Source organism: Hyperolius riggenbachi, chromosome 4, assembly GCF_040937935.1.
Source record: "Hyperolius riggenbachi isolate aHypRig1 chromosome 4, aHypRig1.pri, whole genome shotgun sequence".
Taxonomy (NCBI): Eukaryota; Metazoa; Chordata; class Amphibia; order Anura; family Hyperoliidae; genus Hyperolius; species Hyperolius riggenbachi.
This window is the reverse complement of record NC_090649.1, coordinates 414,553,929-414,576,963: the sequence shown is the minus strand read 5'-3', so window position 1 is coordinate 414,576,963 and position 23,035 is coordinate 414,553,929. Positions and strand designations below refer to the sequence as shown.

The 23,035-nt window shown below is 44.2% G+C and overlaps 1 protein-coding gene across 2 annotated transcripts in view; it reads right to left on the bottom strand.

Annotated features, from left to right (window-relative positions):
* Positions 1 to 23,035, bottom strand: part of PUS10 (pseudouridine synthase 10) — a 58,745-nt gene that overhangs the window by 8,967 nt on the left and 26,743 nt on the right. The window contains exons 6-11 of one of the 2 annotated variants that reach the window (XM_068279607.1): positions 17,253 to 17,364; positions 12,370 to 12,431; positions 8,180 to 8,225; positions 5,229 to 5,293; positions 3,291 to 3,376; positions 2,437 to 2,562 (exon numbers count right to left, since the gene is read on the bottom strand). In XM_068279607.1, coding sequence (XP_068135708.1) covers positions 2,437 to 2,562; positions 3,291 to 3,376; positions 5,229 to 5,293; positions 8,180 to 8,225; positions 12,370 to 12,431; positions 17,253 to 17,364 — 497 coding nt within the window. Of the gene's footprint in view, positions 1 to 2,436; positions 2,563 to 3,290; positions 3,377 to 5,228; positions 5,294 to 8,179; positions 8,226 to 12,369; positions 12,432 to 14,507; positions 14,597 to 17,252; positions 17,365 to 23,035 lie in introns of those variants that run through there. The other variant, XM_068279606.1, reaches the window with a different exon arrangement.

Here is a 23,035-nt window from a genome sequence, read left to right as displayed (position 1 = left end):
ATCTGATTGGCTGTTCGTGGCTCAGCCTTCTTTCCTGAATATGAACCCCCAGTCACCCAATGACTGATAGTACCTGATTTGAGGCCTCTGCTATTAACAGTGTAAGAATGGCAGCAATTTAAACTTTCTCTTTGAAAATCAGTTTGGCTTTATTACTGTGAGAACGGCAGCCTTTTACATTTTTCCCATTGACATGAATGGGTGAAAGCTGATTGGCTGTTTGTGGCCTCACCCAGGTGTGCAGAGGGGGGCGTGAGGCCCCCAGAACATATATTTCCAGGTAGTAAAGGATCTGTATACAAAGTTTAATTGTAATAGGTTAAGGTCGAGTGATGGCGGGGCGCACACACAAACGTGTGTGCGTGCGTGTGTCAAACTGTTTGGTTGCATTGTGTATGGCCACCTTTAGGGCTAGGTTTAGTTGGGTAGAACTGTTGAGATTGGTAAATTTTAGTGATAGTTTGGAGTTAGGCTTAAGGCCCATACACACGTCGAATTTCCGTGGACGGGTCGTTTGAACGTCCCGTCGTTCAGTCGTTCACCCGCTAAATCGGGCGTGTGTACAGACTTTTCAAGCGAACGACAGTCTGTACACACACCCGATTTAGCGGGCGAACGACTGAACGACGAGACGTTCAAATGACCCGTCGTTCACGGAAATCCGACGTGTGTATGGGCCTTTAGTGTTAGAATTTGGGAGCAATTACAGTAAGTTTGAGATTGAAGATTGAGGTTGGTGTTAGGCTACTGTCCATATATGCGTAATAGTTAAGGTTAAGCTCTGAGTTAATGTTATTGGTGCCATTGACCAGTGAAGTGCGATATCTGAAGGTGAAGCTTACAATGTTAAGGATAGTTAAAGAATCTAGACTATTAACAGAACAGGATCACTCGCTGGGGTAGGGTTATTGTCTTTGCTATGAAGCTAAATTTTTCACACTAGCATCACTGTCAAAATAATACAACTCTATGACCTCAATGGGTATCCTGGACAATATACAAATATGGGAGCTGGCTGTGCTAACATTTTCTTTTGTAGACAATGCTACATCTGTAACCGCCATATCTTGGCTTTCTGCTATGTTCCTGCTACCATATATAGTGATTGTTATCCCAGTTTGTATCATGTATTGGTCTCTATACTTTTTCTGTGCAACAAAGTATGCTGGTACTATATAAACCTTCTGTAAGAATAAATAAGAAACCCATGGCACTGCTAGTTAGTGAAATACTGCCTCAGTGTGAGCATTGAGCCAAGAAAGTCAGATGCCTTGACCTGTCTATGGGCTTCTGGTTGCAGAAAAATGGATGACATGGGCTATCGTTATACTTCCATGTAAATGAAGGGACTTTGTAACCAAGGATGAGTGTGAAAATGCAAAATTCATTCTCCTCAGGAACGGAGCATTTGTGCATGCGGGCATGGCAAAGGGGGGTTAACCTACCCTTGTAACTACATCTGGCCACAGCGCTTAATGCCCCTCTACATCTTCCCGATACTTTCTGTTTCTGGCTGTGATTCAGGAAGTATAGAAAGTATGGAGCGCAGTGTTGAGCAGCAACCAGGGTAAGTTAACCCCCTTTAGCACGGCCAGTAGCACAACGTTCAGCTTCGCCTCAGGTGAAATTTCGCGTTCATCCGTATTTTAACATTGCAAGGCAGTTGGTGGTTTCTCTACAGTTTATCTGCAATACTTTTGGAATGGTGGTTAGATTAGGAATGTATTTTTGCTAAACTGGAAAGTACAGAAATGAAAATTAAAAAAATACAAATCATATATAAAAAAATTGCTACACTATCAAACCAAACTACATAAAATTAGGAAAGCAGACAATGTGTAACAAAAGACTGTGGAGTTTGCAGATTCCAGTTTCAGCATAAAGCTGGAGCCCTATTTTTTCCCTGCCAAGTTCCTACTCGATTTTTATGCTTCCACATGAAAATCTCCCACTGCAAATATCAGCTCCTCAATGTCCCCAATGTCCAAGAACCAACTGAGGAGGAGGTGGGTTGGGTTTTCTGGCTATTTCTGCTCTCATGTTGCTTTCTACAGATATATCCACTGTTTTATAGGAGTGTCCACAAGTGGCCAAAATGCAAAACATTTCTGCCTGATGAGTCTTTATGTCCTCAGTGACTAGTTCACGAGAGAGAAACATCCTCAGACATGCCCTCTTTTGCAGTGGAGACCAGAGATTTGATAGTTCAGCTTTCCTTCATACTGACATCAGACAGTTTTCTGTGCAAGTAGATCAACGGTAATCACTCAACACAGTTTGCATCAATGCTGCTGTATTAGACATGACTAAGCTAATTTTAAGGGGTGTATCATTAATGCACTGTACTTTGGCTGCCTTACTTTCCAAACATGGAGTACATAGTGGAGTAATTGGACCCATTTCCCTACCTGCCAACTCTCCCAATACAGTACTTACTGTCTGCTTTGAAGAGAGCCATAAGCTGTTCTGTTATCAGTTCCTCCACCGAAGACTCCATCTTCCTCTCTCCTTCAATAACCCAGGGAGTTTGTGGTAAGGTCCGGGAGTATTTGTTATATCTTCCTGCAATGTACTAACATATATGAATATCCCAAATCAAAACTTTATAAGCCCAATTTAATGTCTCAAGCGATCTCCAAGCATCTCTGATGGATATATCATAAGTAGGGATGGTAGTTCGTCAACACATGGGTTTGCCAGTGGAGATCTTACATCCCAGAAATCCCAGCATGCCCTCTGACCTGTAGTCAGCTGTCCAATAAGGAAAGTGTTTGGTGAGGTGATCATATTCGCAAACCCACTGTCACATTAGAACCTGCTGGTTCATGAACACCAATGGGGATGCTAGAATGTCAGTAAATTAGCAATAGTGAAGAAGATGTCACTGCAGACAACCGGATGAGAAAACAATAACAAATTTTCCTACCTTAGGCTCTACTGAAAAAAACAAACAAAAAAAGTAACAACCCTACAAAAAAAAAAGAATATACTACCAAAGATCTTCAAATGACAAACCTGGTCGCAATCTGATATGACACAGGTGAGAGAGGCAAATCCTAACCACTTACAAGGACAATTTTTAATGAACCCAGTCATTGGTTGTAAGAGCAAATACAATGTCCTCACTGAAGATGCTGGGAAATGGCTTAACTACTACAAACCCATGAGAAGTAATACAATCCTGCTTTCTGCCATAGTTACTGTGCAGCACCACGGACACAAAGTGTGACTAGATGCTACAATATGTGACTGAATATTACAGATGTTAGAAACATAAGGAAAGACAATACCTGCCACAAAAACGGGAGCATGGCTGCACTGAATGTCCACAAGGTCACAGAGAGTCTTTGGGGAAGTTGGTGGCCATGGGAACTGCCTGAAACAAGTCAAGTTAAAGAAGTTGAGAATTTAAAGTCAAATTTTTACTTAAAGGAATACTGTAGGGGGAAAAGGAGTTGAACTTACCCGGGGCTTCTAATGGTCCCCCACAGACATCCTGTGCCCGCGCAGCCACTCACTGATGCTCCGGCCCCGCCTCCGGTTCACTTCTGGAATTTCAGACTTTAAAAGTCTGAAAACCAATGTGCCTGCGTTGCCGGGCCTCGCTCCCGCTGATGTCACCGCCTCACAGAGGCTCTGTGCTTTATACACACACTTCTAAGTTACTCCTGTTGTATTTTTGCCTGGTGAAGCGGGCTCGGAATCCGTGAAACGCGTTGCATATTTTTGGAGTAAGAATTAAAACTTTTGATCATATAGAATCGTTGTGTTTGTCTTGGGGAGGCGAGTCCACCCTTAGGGCCCTTTTACACTTAATCAGTTGCTCTGTTATAACTGAAATAAAACTGATTTTCAAAGTAAAGCCCGTGTTTTCCTATGGCCTCTTTTACACTTAACGCGTTTTAACTGAAATCTTCCTCCCAATGCACTGCTATGGAAAAAACGCATACCAACGCGCACTAACGCATACTAACGCACACCAACTGGCTAAGTGTAAACGGGGCCTTACACCCCCCCATCTTATTTTTTTTTTTATTTATATTTTATCCTGTTGGCGCCTCTGTTACTTCTGTATGCTATTGTGCACAGGGTAGACTGAGCTTGGCCAACGTGGCTGTTTGGAGCCATCTTGGCTGAGAATCTGCATGTATACAATGGTCCCCCTACGTTACTAAGATATTGGCGTAACTGCTAAGCGATGCAGAGGAGTAAGTGCATTGTTGCTCTATCATACCTCCCCCTTCTCCATAGTGTTAAATACATATATAGCCGCCGCATGAGTTGGTTGTACAGGAGTTGCAGACAGTAAAAATACTGGTAATTTAAATAGCCAATATTTTATTATGGATAAACCTGGCACGTATTCTCCCTTGAACCTTCCCCGAGTGCCTAAATCAAACATCCACCCCTATTGAATGCCTAAACCGACATGACCCCCCCCCCCCCCCCTCCATGTCCAGTCTTCAGTGTCTAAACAAAACCTTCCCACCTAATGCCTGAACCTAATCCCTCCTAGGGCATAAAACACCTCTTCCCCATCTAATGTCTAACCCTAACCCAACCAATACCCCAAGCCTCCCACCCCCACCGTAATTGCCTAAAACGAATCTCCTACACTGGTACCCAAATGGCCGCTAGTTGTACAACAATTTCTTTGTATTCTATGTAGTAGCTGCTCAGCTACTAGCAGCATTGGGAGCCCAGGTGGTGAGTTGGGTACGCGCAGTTCTATCAGTTGTGCTTTCAAGCACTGAAATGCACCAGTATTAGCTGGTTTATGCTGAACTAAATCAAAATGATTACAACAGATCATAGGTGGAAGGCAGCCCATTAGATTGGTGTGCAATGGAGAACGTGATTAGGGGCATCTGACTGAGTTAACAAACATGGTTTAGGGAGGTGACACTTTCTATCCAAAAAATAGAATTGCTGCCTTTTAAGATATGTTTGCTTTCCGTTTTCTCTGCGGGTTCCCCAGTCGGTAACCAGAAGAATTACATTTCTGGTGTCACAAAATCACTGAAGTACACAAGCTGTGCTGGCTGCGTAGCGGCTGGTTCCTTGAACTCTGAACAGCTTCCAAAAATACAAGACATGAAGGTAAATGAACTGCTTGATCAGCAGATAGGCATTGCTTGTGCTTCTGACTTCCTCCCATCCAGCCCCTCCTCCACACTGTTCTGTTAATAAAGTGCTCTGTACCGAGAAGACAGGTTAAGAGAACTTACAGCCTGAAATCGTCATCTCTGATCTTGTCTAAGGCCTTTATAACTGCCATTCTGGTGAAGATAGACTGTAAAACGAAAAAAAAAAAATCTTCATTATTAGATCTGTGGGAAAATAAAACCACTTATAAAACAGAGGAGATATGGTTGCAGCTCATATTCCATTCAGCTACGCACCACGTGGGTGTGTTTGTGTTGTAATCATTTTGTAATAAAATGTTATATCCAGGACCAACTCTAACCATCTGGTGCCTAAGACATTTCCAATAATGCGCCTGATGCATGAAGGACCAGTAAATGTTACTGATACTAATGCCGAGGAAACCGCACACTACGCCATCACACATTAGCAAAGCATCGCACAGGTTACCATGGTAAATGCTGCTGTTACCCTGGCATAAGTAATGGTACACTGTTGTGTGCATGACAAATTAACTGGCTCTGTTGTATCAGGCCCATTATCTCTTATTTAGTCTTCTTTCACAGCTCTTATGATGATGTTCTCAATTATAGTCATGTGCTTTCACTCTCTGCCCTCATAAGATCTCACCTATCAGTGCAATCATGATGTTCCCCCAGAACAAGTAAAGCCATAATGTTGCCGCTATAATGTGTATTACCAGGGCCGGCCCGCTCATGAGGCGGGGCAAACTTCTAGGGGCGGCACCCGCCTGTCCATGGGTGGACAACCACTAGGCCCAATACCCCGTCCTGCCCGCTACCCCTCCACCTCGGCGGCCCCCCATGGGGGGGGGGGGGGGAATTGGGAGGGGGCGACAATCTTTTCTAAATTTGCCTAAGGCGGCAAAAAGTCTAGGGCCGGCCCTGTGTATTACTTATAACATAACAAAGGTGGGAGCTATGAAGATGCTTTTGCTGGGGCTCCACGTCCATTCCTGCAAAGGGATGGGCATCTGGGGGTCCTTATAATAAAGGGGGCTCCCAGATTCCACCAAAATCCCCCCAAGACCTATCCCCCCCACAAGCATAGAGGTGGTTAACCCACCTCCTCCTCTACACGGGTGAACTCAGCCATCCAGGTTAAACCAGCCTGCATGGGTAATAAGGGGTTAAAGAAGGGGCCGGCTACATTTTTTTATTTTTATTTTCAGGTAGGATTTTCATTGGTTAAACCCTGGACCAATAGTGAGCCCCAGCAGGAGGCTCAAAGATGGTTTATTGGGGCTGCCTGAATAGTACAGTTCCGGAGAGCCAACAAAAAGGAGAGGTGTATAGGTGGTTCAAGCAGGCAGCGGTGATGTGACGGGCAACTAAAGAAAATGTTCTTTATTTACACTAAAATGACTCCCTTTACCTATTTAAAAGACTGGCATCTGGAGTCTCCTCAGTAAAAGGAGGCTCCCAGGTGCAGAAAGAAGTCGGTCACAGATGGGCGATAGAGACCTTTCACCTGCTCTAAAGGTTCTTGCCCATGTTTAACATGTTTGAGGGGTAAAATAACTTGCTGGGTTATTACATTGCCCAAGCAAGCTCTTTTCCGCTTAGACGGTTGCTACTCAGAGCTGACTTAAGGTGACCGCTAACGGTCCAATCTTTTTCATCCAATCTTACCATTTCTATGTAATATAAGGGAACTGCCTATAGTATCCATTCAATATATTCACTCAGTTTACTCTTCTACTACATAGATTTGGTAAGATTGGATGAAAAAGATTGGATCATTAGTGGCCACCCTTAGGCAATGGTCCTGTTGTCTAGTTTTAGAATTTGCCAGGGCTTAACGCAGGTGAGTTAGAGAACCTGAGGCGGTTCCATGGGGGGGCAGATGGGACAAAAAGGCATGTTCTCATGACAAGCCTGTGTCCCCACACCGCCGTTCTCTGCCCCCCACCACCACGCTATAGTTCCCCCGAGATTAGCAACAATATTTGTCGCTACCGCAGAGGTAAACATAGAGGAGAGGGATTCCCTGTTTAAAACGCCTGCCAGGGGGCATTCCTGCAGGGTTTTCAGAGCGGTCTTTTGGCAACTCTCTCTGCGCCCCCTGCTGCTCCCCACCTCCCTGCACACTGTGAATGAGAGAGAGTCTCTTATTCCGGCATCGTGACCCAAAGGTCACGAAAGTGAAAGTACGCCAGTGTGGCCCATAGGAGCGGCAGGAAGCAGCAGTTTTTGCAGCTCCCTGATCCACTCAGCCCCCCGGATCAGGTAGCCTACTGTTTTTTAATTTTATGAGCCCACCTCGGGCCCTAAGTGTTAATATGTGGGTAGCAATGCAGGACGCAAGGTAGGGTCAGCGCTGTTCTCCTTGACAAAGGCTGGCTAGTACCCCTCCCAGCTCCTCCCTGACTACCTTGTGCAAGTGATAATGAGATAGGGGGAGGAGTTAGGTCAGCTTAGAGACTGCTGTTCAGTCCAGCCAAGCTGCATCTAACAGTCATATAGGAAGTCAGGACTGCAAAATTGACAAATAATAATAAAATATAGTTAACTTACTTGTCTTTGACTCAAACTGATGTCTGCTACATTTGTGAAAAATATAATAAACCACGTGTGTACGTGTACACACACACACACACACACACACACACACTAGAAGCAGTCATCATACATACTAATGTAATATCCAGTTCAGTCTGTAAACCACACTGTACTAAGTATTAACATTAAACCCTTTAAAGGTACTTTTTTTGTTTTTGTTTTTAAAACTAAAAATAGTGTAGCTAAACTATTGGAGCAGAGAATACATTTTGACTGTAGTTCCACATATTTGATGTACTTTGTAATGTCATGCTCTGTTTCACTTGTCTGGTACTGTGCGGTTTCCTTTGGTTCTCTGAGCTACTACCAAATGATGGCTCATTACCTGAAATATTATCCTTCATGTGAATTTGTGATTCACAGATCATGTAATTAATGCATAAATAATGCATACAGACCAGTACCGTAATAGTATGTATGTATTACATTTTCACCCATCACCTCCCACTTACTTGTTTATTTTTAGTTGGTTTAAAACAGTCTTTGCACTTGGTGGCTCTAAAACATATAAATAATAAAATATGACCATCAGTAAAATGAACATTATAGAACAGGCTAGCTTAAAAAAAGATTACAGATGTGGCCAACCATGGTGTACACATAGGTGATCTAACAAACCTGATCTGGAATCTCAAAAAAGTGTGTATTATTAGGAAGCATGTATCAGATTAAAGAGACTCTGTAACAAAATGTTCAGCCTTATTTTTTCTATCCTATAAGTTCCTATGCCTGTTCTAATGTGCTCCGTCTTACTGCAGCCTTTCCTACTTGCACTGTCTCTATAATAAATCTTATCTCCTTTCCTCTGTCGTGTCTGTTGGGCAGAGGCTGAAATGTGCAGCACTGCTTGTCTTTGGCAGAAGCTTTATACATCCCCTCCAAGCTCTGCATGAGTCACACAGCAAGCTATTCTCAGCCTATGATACTCTGGTTAGAAGCCATGTCATTTGTTTGTAAACACTGCCTAAAACTGTTCATTACAAGCCAGGATTGCAGCAGGGGGTGGCAGAAACAGCACAGAGGGGCACAGGGGAACATAAGGAATAGAATGGTATGCTTTTTTTTGTAAGAATATTAGAGTACAGATTCTCTTTAAAGTGGGATTGCTGGAGAGCAATAACAAGTGAGTATCCAACTACTACCCACTTTTTAACTTCCCCAAAAACTGATTCGCCCACCTTAAAACAAGCATGCGGAAAATCCAGTCAAGATCTGCGTGCTTATTCGGGGTCTATAGCTAAAAATATTAGAGACAGAGGATGAACAGGACAGCCAGACAACTGCCATTTTTTAAATGGAAACAAATATGGCAGCCTCCACATCTTCATCACTTCAGTTTGAACTCTATACCTGGCATTCTACTTAAAATTAACAGTAGTTCAATTGCAGCCCTGGATTTACTAAAAATGTGTTCTTGGTGAATGTGACTGAAATACCACAAACACTAATTTTTCAGCAATCCTCCCAAATGTGAGGATTGCATGTGAGGAAAGCAAACCTGGCACCTAATAGACACTTTTTGGAAACTGCAGCCCAGATTTTCTGCATCACGTGTCCTCAAGCTTTCTCCACTCTCCTCCAGCTCAGGACAACAATAGTAAGTCAAGTCTGAGTGTCCCAAGTCAGAAAGGCAGAGTCTTGGTTTCGGTTTTACTCTTCGGTTTCAAATTCATTCTTTAAAATTGAACAGCATTGCATATGGGTAAATCTCAGCCTAGAAAAAGCAGAAACCACCCATGCAAAACTAGTTTCATTTCGTAGTGAAAAAACAAAACTTCCATTTGAAATATTAAAAAAAAATAATGTACAAATGACTTATAAGTTTATGTACCGTTTAAATAAACTCGGTAAAATAGCATTTTGGTGTGGTACGTTTTAGTGTATACTGAGCAGGGATGATTGTGAATGTCTGTGACATGTTCACGAAAATTTCTGCGAACGTTCAATGGTTCCGCAAATTCTTGGCTTGATCTAGTTTTGTGAATTGCACTGAAGTCCATGGCCTCAATTCACTCAAGCCCCTGTCACACTGGCGCAGTGCATTACCCTGTGTTAGACACAGGATAACGGTACAACAATGAAAATCTATGGGGCATTTCATAACTGGCACAGTCCGATGCATCGGAAGTCTCCAATTTGATGCATGGGCAACATCACGTTGGGTGCCGGCTTGCGTGGCGACCAGAAGTCATGTAAATCTATGACGGCGCAGAGATTTAAAAGTTTGGCATTCCCGTTGTGGTACACATGCACAGAAGAGTATTTTTTCAACACAATTCTACGCAATACTAACTTCGGCCACAGGAAGTGAGGGATAGAGAGCCTCACTTCCTGCTTGGCTTGCAGCCAGAAGGGAGATTACTGTGTTTGCCGTGGTAATCTCCGAAGGCTATTTTTAGCATTGTGGTGTGATCATCGCACCGTAACGCTCCTATACCCCCGGTTGCCAGTCTGAAACCAGCCTAAGCATTACCACATTCAGTAATGCAGAAAATGCTGTCTTTATTCCTTTCCACTGCAGAGATTTTACCTCACTTCCTGTATTCCGGACCTCCACGGAGCTTTGAGGCTTTAGTAATAATTACACAGAGAAGAAATGAAGGGCACCAATACTGTACCAACCTTTTAGAGATACTAATTCTATAACAACAAGTCTGGACAACAAGTAAGCGACATTGTCTTAGCAAAGAATAACGGACAACATTAGAAACCCAAACAATGTTTTTATTCCTGGTAAACACCCTGCAACTTCCCGTCAGATCAGGTCAACTCCATAATTTCCCTCATGTCCGATCTGCTCCCAATCAAGAATGGGATCCATTTTCAGATCATTACTGCACAAAATCGATCCGATTGGGAGCAGATTGGACATAATGGAAATGATCAATTTGACCTGTCGATCTGATGGGAAATTGCATAGTGTGTACCAGGCAAATATTGCAGCTGTTTTCAAGAAAATAATGGGATTTAACACCTGACTTGAGAGGGATATGGAGGCTGTCAAGTTTATTTCCTTTTAAAGAATACCAGTTGCCTCCTGCAGATCATTCAGGCTGAAGTCAAGTCAAAAAAATCTGATCTGCATGCTTGCTCAGGGTCTATGGCTAAAAGTATTAGAGCCAGAGAGGATCAGCTGGACAGCCAGGAAATCTGCATTATTTAAAAAGAAATAAATATGTCAGCCTCCGTATCCCTCTCAGTTCAGGTGTTCTTTAGGAACATTAAAGAAAAGTCATGAAAAGGTGGTGACAGTGTTGTATTTTAAACTTTGATTTGAACGTTAAAGAAAAACTAAATATTTATTGAAAAAAGAAATGAATGCTAAGGACTAACTTACTAGAGCAAGGAGGAGGAAGGAAGGCATTGGAGGAGGAAGGCATTGGTTTAAAGTGGGATAAAGCTCTGTCATAACATTCAATAAAAATGTGTTTTCCTACTTCATATTACCCATAAAGTTACCATAAGTTCCCAAAGTACAGTTTATCTGCTCTGAACGCTGCCATTGCATTTCATTGCATAGCTGCTGTATTTATATATTAAAATCTATCTAGTGATCATTTCTCAGCTGTCTCTGCTTTTACTACGTGTGGCAGATCAGTTCCAGCACACTGCTAATTACATTGTGAGCTTCAATTAGTAAAGAAAAGATATCACATCTTCAGATGCGTCCAGAAGCTGCCAACCGAAAAATAAGGTGCTGTGTTAACTGTTAAGGTGGCCATACATCAGTCAACTTGACGGCCGATCAACCATCCGATTCTAATATTATAATCGGAATTGTATGAAAATCGGTGCTGCCATGTGCATGCCCAATTGACAAAGCAACCAATTTTGGGCCAAAGTTGGTCACATTAAATCGGTCGGACATGCTAAAAGATGTCGGGCCGACTTGCTTGATCGGGTGCGCGGAGGTAATGGCAAGCGATATCGGGATGAGCGATGAAACCTCAGGCGCTGTGTGTATGTATGTTTGTAATGTATATGTGCTGTAATGTACGTCCATCTTCTGCCTCCTATTAGCCGCATACACTCTACTGACACAAAGCACTCCGTCGCATGACGTCAAACACGCCACCGCGACATAGGACAGGTAATGTTTACATGCACATTACATCACCTATACAATACATACACACACATCGAGGCGACGAACACGTTAGGCTCGGACGATTCCCAAGAGATTTCATGCTGAAATTGATCGGGAATCAGCCTGCGGCGAATGGGCAACTGACAGATCTCTCTCTAATCAGATTAGATTAAGACAGAGATTTGTCTCTTGGTCGAATTTGCCCATCATCGCCAGAATGCTGTTCTGCTGCCAATCGTTTTTTGTGGAAATAGGTTTTATGTTGTAAATTAAAGTGATATGCTGAGTTGGAACCCACTACTTTATTAAAAAAAAAAAAAAAAAAAAAAAAAAAGGGGAACTTGGGCTCTAGGAAGCCATGCTTAGAACCAGAGATCTCTCCTGTATTTTTATGTTGGCGATGAGTAATAAGCAATGAGTAATGTGGTAAACAAGCGATGAGTAATGTTGTAAATGTCCTGTACAGTGCTTTCCCTAGACCACTAGGGTGAGGAATCTGAATGAGGTGCTGCAGTAAAAGTAATAGCTTCGAAGCTGCAGGGCAGTGTCACTTACAGGAAGTGGGAGTCCTCTTCAGTTTCATCATGACAGAATACAACCCCAACTTCAAATGTGCTCTAAAAAACAAACCATATCAGTGTTAGGAGGTAGTCAACTAGACGCAGGGGCATTCAGCAGCGAGGTCAGGCCTGTGCACAAAAAGAGGAAGCATGTCCCATGTCAAGACTTACAGCACATGGTTCTGTGTGGAAGAGGAACATGAACATTTTACACATTACCCTCATGTAGCATCATTCATTGCTAGTAGAATGCTTACATGTACTTCACTGAAGGAAATGTCAATAGGACATCTTACCTGTGAAGAGAAGTAGAATCTTCATAGCTCGCACACGCACTACGGCCGTCAACGACGGGTCCGTCAGACCCTCCCGCTGGGCGGACTTTCAGGCGACAGTAGCGTGTGTGTACGCACTGTCGGCGGACTGATAAGGGTGTTTCTGAACAATCCGCTAAGCGGATCGCTCAGAAACAGCCTCATCAGTCCGCCGACAGTGTGTATACACACGCGCTACTGTCGCCTGAAAGTCCGCCCAGCGGGAGGGTCTGACGAACCAGTCGTTGGCGGCCGTAGTACGTGTGTATGCACCTCGAGTTCCAGTGAAAAAAAAACACTGAAGACCTCTGGTTACCAAGCCATTTTGGGCAATTTACAGTGAGTCTGAAGCGAATAAAACAAAAGAAAACAGAACAGATACTCACCTAAGGAGATTAAAGGCTCTGGGTCCTATAGAGCAGTGTTCCCCAATCCTGTCCTAAAGGCCCACCAACCGTGCATGTTTTGTGGAAGTCCACAGAGGTACTTAATCAGTTCTGCTGAGACACTAATTACCTCACCTGTGCATGTTTGTGGTTTTCTGCAAAACATGCACTGTTGGTGGGCCTTGACGTTAGGGTTGGGGAACTCTGCTAGAGCCTTCCCATTCTTCATGGTCCCTGGGTTCCACTGCTGGCTCCCCTGTTAAACCTATTAAGGTTTCAGAAGTCTTCGGGAGCCCGAGTGCTTATGAAGATGGGCGGTTTCTACTATGCAAGCATGAGTGCGCGAGAATGCGTGCTTGTGCATGCGCAGTATGGAGCGGCCCATCTTCGGGAGTTGCCTCCAGCAGCAGCAGAGAGCAGTCTCTAAACCATCAGTTGGCGACTGTGCTAATGGGGGAGCCAGCGCTGGACCTGGGAGACTGAAGCCATTATACCAAAGTCAGCAAAAACAAAAGTAGCTGGCGGCGGGGGACCAGAAGCTCCGTGAGTAACTGTAAGGGCACGGGAAGGCTGCAGGGGGGCTGATAGAAGCCCCAGGCAAGTAAAACTGATTTTTTTTTTTATTCCTGGCTTAAGTGTCCCTTTAATCATTTTCGTCTTTAGTTTTTCTTTTAGCAATTTTTTTTAAAGCCCCTTTCTGTTCAAAAATGTTTTTCACTTATGCCTCTCTCTTTCTGCCTTAAGAGTAGGAATATAAGATGAATGGTGTTAAGCAAATACGACATATCAAAGTTTTCAATTAAAGAGTGGAAGTAATGCGACCACCACTGCTTTGGGGCAGTTGCTGCACGAGTTCCCCATATTATACGCTCTGGTAGAGGAGGCGTGACCACTACTACTTCCAATCACAGTGTGAGAGGGGGCGTGGTCAAGCTGTCACTCCCCCCATCCTGCTGGAATCACCGGAAAAGGGTGATGCCAACAGCCAGGCGGATGGTTTTGCATGAGCAGGCCCTCAAAGTATGCCTAATGGTGCCCATACATGGTACAATTTTGTTTCATCCAATCTTAAGATTTCTATGTAGTATAAGGGTAAATTAAGTGAATATACTGAAAGGATAATATAGGCAGTTCCCTTATATTACATAGAAATGGTAAGATTGGATGTAAAAAATGTTTTACCATGTATGGGCACCCTAAGAAAGCCTGCTCATCACTGGATTAATACACGGCACCTAAGTTGTCACGTGACAGCCATTGTTTAGCTAAAGAGTAAAGGGTTTATTTTACAAACAAGTTTTTAACTATAGATTTGCTGGAAACGATATCAAGAGGACAGTTATTCACGAATGTGGCAGCCATTTGTCACAATGCGAGTCAGATAGTGACTGTAGAAGGAATTGGTTTATTATATTCCGAATTCCAACATGTACCTTACTGACAGCTTGAACTCCAAATTCTTTCGCAATCATGGGCTGAAGTATCCACTTATAAGCATCCTTTAGTTGGATAATGTTCCCTTTTTCCCTATTCTCCCTTGAAAGGTTGGAAAGCATAGTATTTGAAACATTTTGACCAGGTAGTGAAAGCAGCAGGAAATATTACAATCAAAAGTTTCATTTTTTTGGATCGCTACATGGTTGTTGTTTTTTTTTTTGGCAGGATTGAAATTTAGTTTACTAATACAGCAAAGTAGTTTCCAAAGGTACGTACACACGTCTGATATTTCTGAACGACTTGTCACTCAAACCGGTCTTTCAAACGACAGTTTGGCGTGTATGCGAATGATCGTTAGACTGATAGCAGCAGTTTTGAATGATCCGCTTAGCAGATCAGTTAGGTCCGTACATGTTTTCAGGCACCAGAGAGCAGCCCATTTACAATATTAAGCATATTAAGCAATAATAAGTGGATGGACGAAACGAAGGAGGAATCTGGATACATTTTTCATCGGGAGCGAGTGTGAAAATGTATCCAAATACCTCCTCCGTTTCACCCATCCACTTAATATTGTAAATGCTTAATATGCAGAACGGAGGGATTTGTAATGGAAGGAGAGGGTCAAAAAACAGGGAGGGAAACCCTCTGTGGTCACATGCTGGTAATAACCTTCTCCTACCCACAATCCTTTACTTCCAGCATCCAGAGAGGCAAAGTATTGCATGCAAATCATTAACATCGCATAACTACCGACCGTTTATCGCTTGGTTTTTGCATCCATATCGCTTCATTATTGCACCATTATCGTCTGCTACCGAACACTCCTCTCTCTATCCTCTCACAGTGGTGAATTGCAAACAAAGTGTTAAAATACCGCATGAGATAAAATACCAACCTTTTATCTCTTACTAACTCTCCTCTGGTGAATTGAGGCCATTGTTTGAAAGTCTATTAAGGTCCGTACACATGCCGGACTGCAGGCAACGACGGGTCTGTCGTCACCTCCCGCTGGGCGGGTTTTCAGCAGACAGTCCGGCGTGTGTACAGTCTGTCGGCGGACTGATACGGCTGTCTCTGAGCGATCCGCCGGGCGGATCGCTCAGAAACAGCCGTATCAGTCTGCAGACAGACTGCACACACGCCAGACTGTCGCTGGAATGCCCACCCAGTGGGAGGTGACGACGGACCCGTCGTTGATTGCAGTCCGGCGTGTGTACGGACCTTATGTTTGACACTAATAGACTTTTAAACAACAAGTCATTTGATCAGTCATTTGATCTAGTACAGTGCAGTCCAACTGCGGCCCCCTGCTGCCTGCTCCATGCTGCGGCAGCGCTACAAAGTCCTCCGAGTCCCCAGAGCTGAGAGGAATTTTTTAAACCCCTTTCCCCAATGCTGCGGCTGCTGGAATGTAAATATTTACAGCCTCTCCCTCGTTCTCCCCCATGCTGCCGCCTCTAAAAGTGGCCATACATGATACAATTTTTCATTTTTTTTCGATTAGATAATGTATGTAAAAAAAGTACGTAGATGTAGTTTTACTATTTGGCCACAAGATGGCCACAGTGATTTTTTGATCTTTCATCCTGTAAGCGAGAGCTCTTGCTTACAGGAACTGAAGGGGTGATTTGAGACATAGAAAAATTGCGGCTTTTCGGAGAAGCCATCGGTTTTTCTTACGGGGACATAGATCAATGAATGGGAACTGTATTCCCATTCATTGATCTCAGGGGCAGCGGAAGCGCGCGTGGGAGCGCGCGCAGTGTAGCAGCAGGGCAGACTAGATAGACCTAAGTGGTTAAGGTGCCCCTTAATGGTACAATATTTTGCAATCTTTCGATCAAATTTTTAAGATCGAATTGTACAGAAAACCAAGCAGTATATGGAGAAAAATGTATGTAAAACGATTCTATCGTCGATTAGAACAGAACATTTTGATTGGAATGTTGGATTGTGCAATCATATCTAAAGAGAGAAAGTGGCATAATCTGATCCCTCACATCTAATTGAATGACCACATCTGCTGAAAATATTGCACCTTTACCACTCTTCCATCCAGCTGTGCATGATACCTCCACCCCCCATCCATAACAAAATAATGCACCGCTAGCCTATGGGCTAGCGATGCACCTGAGCAGAACCCAGCCCCAAGCTGTAGCCTGAGGGATAAAGTCCCAACCCCTGCAAATGACAGCACTCATGTGTGTTTACACATTCTAAGAGAGAGAGATGAGAAGCACGAGTAACAATTTCTCAGGGTGTCTTTAAAAACACTTAAAGAAAAAAAAAGTCAGATACTTACTTATGGAGAGGATAGGTTCTGGATGCTATTGATCCTTCCCTGTCCCCTCTCAGTCCCCTCGTTCCAGCACTGTCGCTACTATTTGACTAACTAGTTGAGTACACCTGTGAGCCCTTGGAAGTACTTGTGTCCCTGAGTGCACCGAAAGACGGGTGACTCCATATTGCATATATTCAGTCAGGGGTGCGCAATACAGAGCCGCTCATCATCTGGAGCAATCGTAGACTCGAGAGCTCTCGGAGGTGGTGTAACTTCAACGGGGGACAGCGCTGGAATGAGGGGGCAGGAAAGGCTTAATCTGACTTTGTTTTTAACTATAGATTTGCTGGAAACGATATCAAGAGGACAGTTATTCACGAATGTGGCAGCCATTTGTCACAATGCGAGTCAGATAGTGACTGTAGAAGGAATTGGTTTATTATATTCCAACATGTACCTTACTGACAGCTTGAACTCCAAATTCTTTCGCAATCATGGGCTGAAGTATCCACTTATAAGCATCCTTTAGTTGGATAATGTTCCCTTTTTCCAAGACACGATCCAGCTTTCTGTTGAAATATTAAGTATATTTAGTGTAAGTGAGAAAACAAAAGCAGTCGAACATATTACAACTCAGCAGTAGCCACAATGTTGAAGTCTTTGCCTTTTATGGCTCAGTTTTGTAGATATTGTCCACACGTGTGCAGAAGAACATGGATTGTGCAATTAATGCAATGTCCCCGTTTTCATTGAAGTGGCAGGCCGGCCTTACCCACTGACACTTTTGCACGCCAGTTCGAGCTGATCACCGCTGCCATGCTGCAATACAGGCGCAGGTAGATCGCAAAACTGTGTACTGCTCGTGCCAGACGGAGCTCTGAACGTCAGGACTCTGTAAATATCTGTGCTATGGACTTCTGACGCCAATGGAGGAAACGCAGTGCTATGTGATCCTGCTGTTCCCATGTGAGGATTAAGGTGAAGCCTATCGCTATTACTGGATTTCATGTGTGCTATGCATAGCTTATGCGCTGCTTGAACTGTCTGCCTATTTCTGTCATGCTGTCACTGTCTCAAAGCTGAGCTTGCTGTACTGTCTGCCTGGATGGACTTTCTATTATCTGGATTGCCCAGTTTGGGAATTTACCTGCATACAGGAGCTGGCTACTAATGAGATATCTGGGCTAAGTATTATACACCTATACAGTAGAAAGAAGAATCATACTGCACCGACCATGGAATAAAAGTCCGATTTTTATTGAAGCATATGTGGACAAACAGCAATACGGCTCCTTAGTCAGCTAAATTAGCTCTGCCTTTGACACAGCAGACCAGGATTCGAATCTTGGCTCTGCCTGTTCAGTAAGCCAGCACCTATTCAGTAGAAGACCTTAGGCAAGACTGCTACTGCCTATAGAGCACATCCTAGTGGCTGCAGCTCTGGCGCTTTGAGTCCGCCAGGAGAAAAGGGCAATATAATTGTTATTTGTCTTGTCTTTGTCTTGTTGGTGTTCTGATCCTGACTATAGGAGGTGGAGTGGTTGCAGCGACCTGTCCTCTTGTGCTCATACACCTATGGAAAATTGATGCATAATATGATCTTTTATTGGGGGCATACGCTATTGCCATTATTGCATGCAGCACCATAGAGGCTATTACATGTAAATCTGTGCACAATTATCACTGAGCCATACGATGTCATATGTTATGAGTGGTCTGTAAGTGAATACAGTGTGCATTAGAGGGGATGATCCGGGCGATTCCTGAGGACTCCTAGGGGGGAAGTTTTAAATGATTTTATATATCTGTACCTCATGATACTTGCCTTAGGACATTGTCCACAATAAAGTTAATATTTTTGGGAAAGTGAGGTCTGGATTAACTTTGTGCTTCCTGGAATTTTAAGTTATACAATTTGAGTTGCAGACCCACAATCAATCATCACCGATGCTCTAGAGCAGTGATGGCTAACCTTGGCACTCAAGCTGTGACAAAACTACAAATCCCATCATGCCTCTAACTACCCAAGTTATGCTTAGAGCTGTCAGAGTATTGCAATCCCTCATAGTTCCACCACAGCTGGAGTGCCAAGGTTAGCCATCACTGCTCTCGAGCATACATGTCAAACTTCGGCCCGTGGGCCAAATCTAGCACTCTGAGTTATTCAATTTGGCCCTCAAGTGGTTTCCCCACTTTGCATTATGTTTGGCCTACTCTAGACCACTAGGGAAGCTATACTGGAGGTGAAACCCTAGAACACTAGGGAAGCCATATGGGGGAGGTAGGGGAAAAGCCGTAAACACCAGGAAACTGTATAGGGGAGGATGGGGGCCTCTAGACACCTGGGAACTGTATAGGGAAAGGATGACCACTAGACACCAAGGAACTGTATAGTAGTTGGAGGGTGGCCATAAGACACCTGGCCAGCAGACATTGAGGTTGGCCTGCGACTAGGTCCCAGTGTACAATTTCGGCCCACTTTGTATTGGAGTTTGACACCCCTGCTCTAGAGGCTAGGGGATTTCACCAAGCCCAGTGCATATGTGGCTTAGATCGTATTCCTGTATGAGGGCTTTTTTCAATTTATGTTTCACTGAAGTGGCAGCCTGGATGAAGAGAATAATTCAAAGATTCCCGGCCGCACTCCACTTTTGTCATATGAGGTGCATAATGGTCAGTCCACCAGAGAACCAGGAAAACCACATGTAGTACCACAAAGATCAACACACCTGACTTAAGTTGCAATCAAATCTTCTTGCTTTTATTGCAAAAGATCTCCACACAGTGCAGTAAGTTAAAGCGAATCTGAAGTGGAACTGAAAAAACAAAAACAAAACAGATACTCACCTAAGGAGAGGGAAGGCTCTGGATCCTATAGAGCCTTCCTGTTCCCCCTACGGTCCCAACGTTGTAGCGCTGGATCCCCCACTAGCAGTACAGATAAAGTTAAAGAACTCCTGTAATAAAAAAATACCCCTCTAGGGGATACTTACCCCACGAGGGGTGAATCTCGGGATCCTTCCCCTGTCTTCCGGTGTCCCTATGTTAGCCTGCCTGGGTCCCCCGAAGTGCGGAGATGTAAATATTTACCCTCTCTGCGATCCACTGCAGGCTTTTCGTTCGGGTAAGGCGGAAATAGCCGAACCCGATCGATCTGCTCTACTGCGCAGGGGCGAGTCCTTTTGCACCTGCGCAGTAGAGCAGATACGATCGGGTTTGGCTATTTCCGCCTAGCCCGAAGGAAGAGCCGCTACTGCGCCTGCGCTGGATCCCGGCGAGGTAAATTAATCACCCCTTGTCGTGCTTGTCGGGGGAGGATTGCGGGAGGCTTCGGGGGAGCCAGCGCTGGATTGCCTGTAGCTACAGGGATGGGGGAAGCCTCATTGGGACCCTGAGGCTTCCCCCTACCAAGGTAAGTACCCCCCAGGGGAGTTTTTTTTATACAATTGTGCAAGCTTTCTGGGATCTAGTCCCTTCTTCAGGCATATTTCCAGATAATATCAGCTAATATCTGGATATATGTCTGAAGAAGGGGACTAGATCCCAGAAAGCTTGCATAATTCAACTTTATCAGTTAGCCATTAAAAGGTATTAGTCTCCCTGCACAGTGCAAATCCGATTAGCGATTCCGATTTTGATTCCGTTTCCGATTTGCAATTCCGACTTTCCCTGAATGCTATCAACAGAAAAATGCAGAAAAAAAAAACACAGCATGCAGTAACGATTAAAAATCGGAATCGCATGTAAAAAAAACAATTAAAAATCGGAATCACATGAAGTGTACAGGGAGCCTTACTTTTACAAGACTCCGTTTTTTTTTAGTCTTTGAAAGGCTAGTTACGGTCATGTGATCAAATTTGTCAAGCAAACCTGAACTGGTAGAAACAATTGCATCTATTCTACTACGCCTAAATATAACTTTTTTTTCCTTTTTTAGAAACCCAGTATTATTTTGTGTTTAAAAACTAAGGAAGTAGGTTTCATGTGAGTAACATCATCTCAAGTACCGCTTGAAACATATATATTGGTTGGATATGCTCCACGATTGTGTTTAAATGCTTTTATAATTATTTTTTATTCATACAGCATTAAGGCCTGGTGCACACCAAAACCCGCTAGCAGATCCGCAAAATGCTAGCAGATTTTGAAACGCTTTTTCTTATTTTTCTGTAGCGTTTCAGCTAGCGTTTTGCGGTTTTGTGTAGCGGTTTTGGTGTAGTAGATTTCATATATTGTTACAGTAAAGCTGTTACTGAACAGCTACTGTAACAAAAACGCCGGCAAAACCGCTCTGAACAGGCGTTTTTCAGAGCAATTTGCGTTTTTCCTATACTTAACATTGAGGCAGAAACGCATCCGCAATCCAAAAAATGCCTCACCCCGGGAGTATGCGTTTCTGCAAAACGCCTCCCGCTTTGGTGTGAACCACCCCATTGAGATACATTGACCAAGCATATCCGCAGCCGCAAGCGGCTGCAGAAACGCTGAAAAAGCCGCTCGGTGTGCACCAGCCCTTACATCTTCCATAGCGCTGCATATAGTATAAAACAAATAGAGGTGAGCTTAGATACATGAGAAGTTCAACACACTGTACATCAGGAACACAAGTACTAATCCATGCTGTGTAGTATCTAGGTTCTCAACGTGTGGTATGCGTACCCCAGGGGGTACTTCTGATGGTTCCAGGGGGTACTCAGCTTGATCTACTTAAAGGGACTCTTAAGTCAAACAAAAAAAAAAAAAGAGTTTTACTCACCTAGGGCTTCCAATAGCCCGTGAAGAGAGGGTGAAGAGATGCAAAAAGTCGGCACTGCTGGTAATTTTGTGATTTAATCTTCATAAGTGGCGTACATCAATAAAGTTCAAAGTAGAACAATAAGTTGAACATACCATGTTGCTGGAGGCTGTGAGCTGGTGGTGGGTGCAGGGCACAGGATAGCCTTACGGCCGTTTCGCGCTGGCAATGCGCTTCTACGGAGGCTGTGTAATGCGGGTGGGCTGGCCAGGTAGATATACTATTCCGTGCGGCGCATTTCCGCCTTCTGGGGCTGCCCCTCACACTCCCAACGAGCCTGTCACGCGCTGGGACGCATAGTGCGTTCCAGCGCTGGCTCCGGAGGGAAATGACACCTTCAGAGTACGGTTAGCTACCCGTACTCTGAAGGTGTCATTTCCCTCCGGAGCCAGAGCTGGAACGCACTATGCGTCCCAGCGCGCGACAGGCTCGTTGGGAGTGTGAGGGGCGGCCCCAGAAGGCGGAAATGCGCCGCACGGAATAGTATATCTACCTGGCCAGCCCACCCGCATTACACAGCCTCCGTAGAAGCGCATTGCCAGAGCGAAACGGCCGTAAGGCTATCCTGTGCCCTGCACCCACCACCAGCTCACAGCCTCCAGCAACATGGTATGTTCAACTTATTGTTCTACTTTGAACTTTATTGATGTACGCCACTTATGAAGATTAAATCACAAAATTACCAGCAGTGCCGACTTTTTGCATCTCTTCACCCTCTCTTCACTGATTTAATATTTAAGCCAGAGCACGCTGTTTACGTGAAAGGAAGCTGTAGTTTCTGCCAAGATCCCTCTCCCATGCAGAGTGAACTGTAGTGCCGACCTCTCTTTTCCTCCCCTCCCCTCTTCAATACTTCCAATAGCCCCCTGCAGCTGTCCGGTGCCCTCGCCGTCTCCCTCCGATCCTCCCGCCCCCGCCGGCAGCCACTTCCTGTTTCGGTGACAGGAGCTGACAGGCTGGGGACGTGAGTGATTCTTCGCATTCCCAGACACATTAGCACCCTCTATGCTGCTATATGGTATATGATATATGCTATAGCAGCATAGATGGCGCTATTGTGGCCAGGAACGCGAAGAATCACTCGCGTCCCCAGCCTGTCAGCTCCTGTCACCGAAACAGGAAGTGGCTGCCGGCGGGGCCAGGAAGATCGGAGGGAGATGGCGAGGGCACCGGACAGCTGCAGCGGGCTATTGGAAGCCCCAGGTGAGTAAAACTCATTTTTTTTGTTTGACTTAAGTATCCCTTTAACCAAGAATAACAAATGTAGAGTTTTAGAACATGATAAATCTTTAAACACCAAATTAGTGTTTTCAATAGTAAAGGCTCAAATTGTTTAGAACCAATTATCATGTACTACGGTTAAATATATATTTGTCAAGGGGTACTGGTGATCATGTTTACTGTGCTGGGGTACTTGGTGAGCACAGGGTTTTAAAAGGCGTACA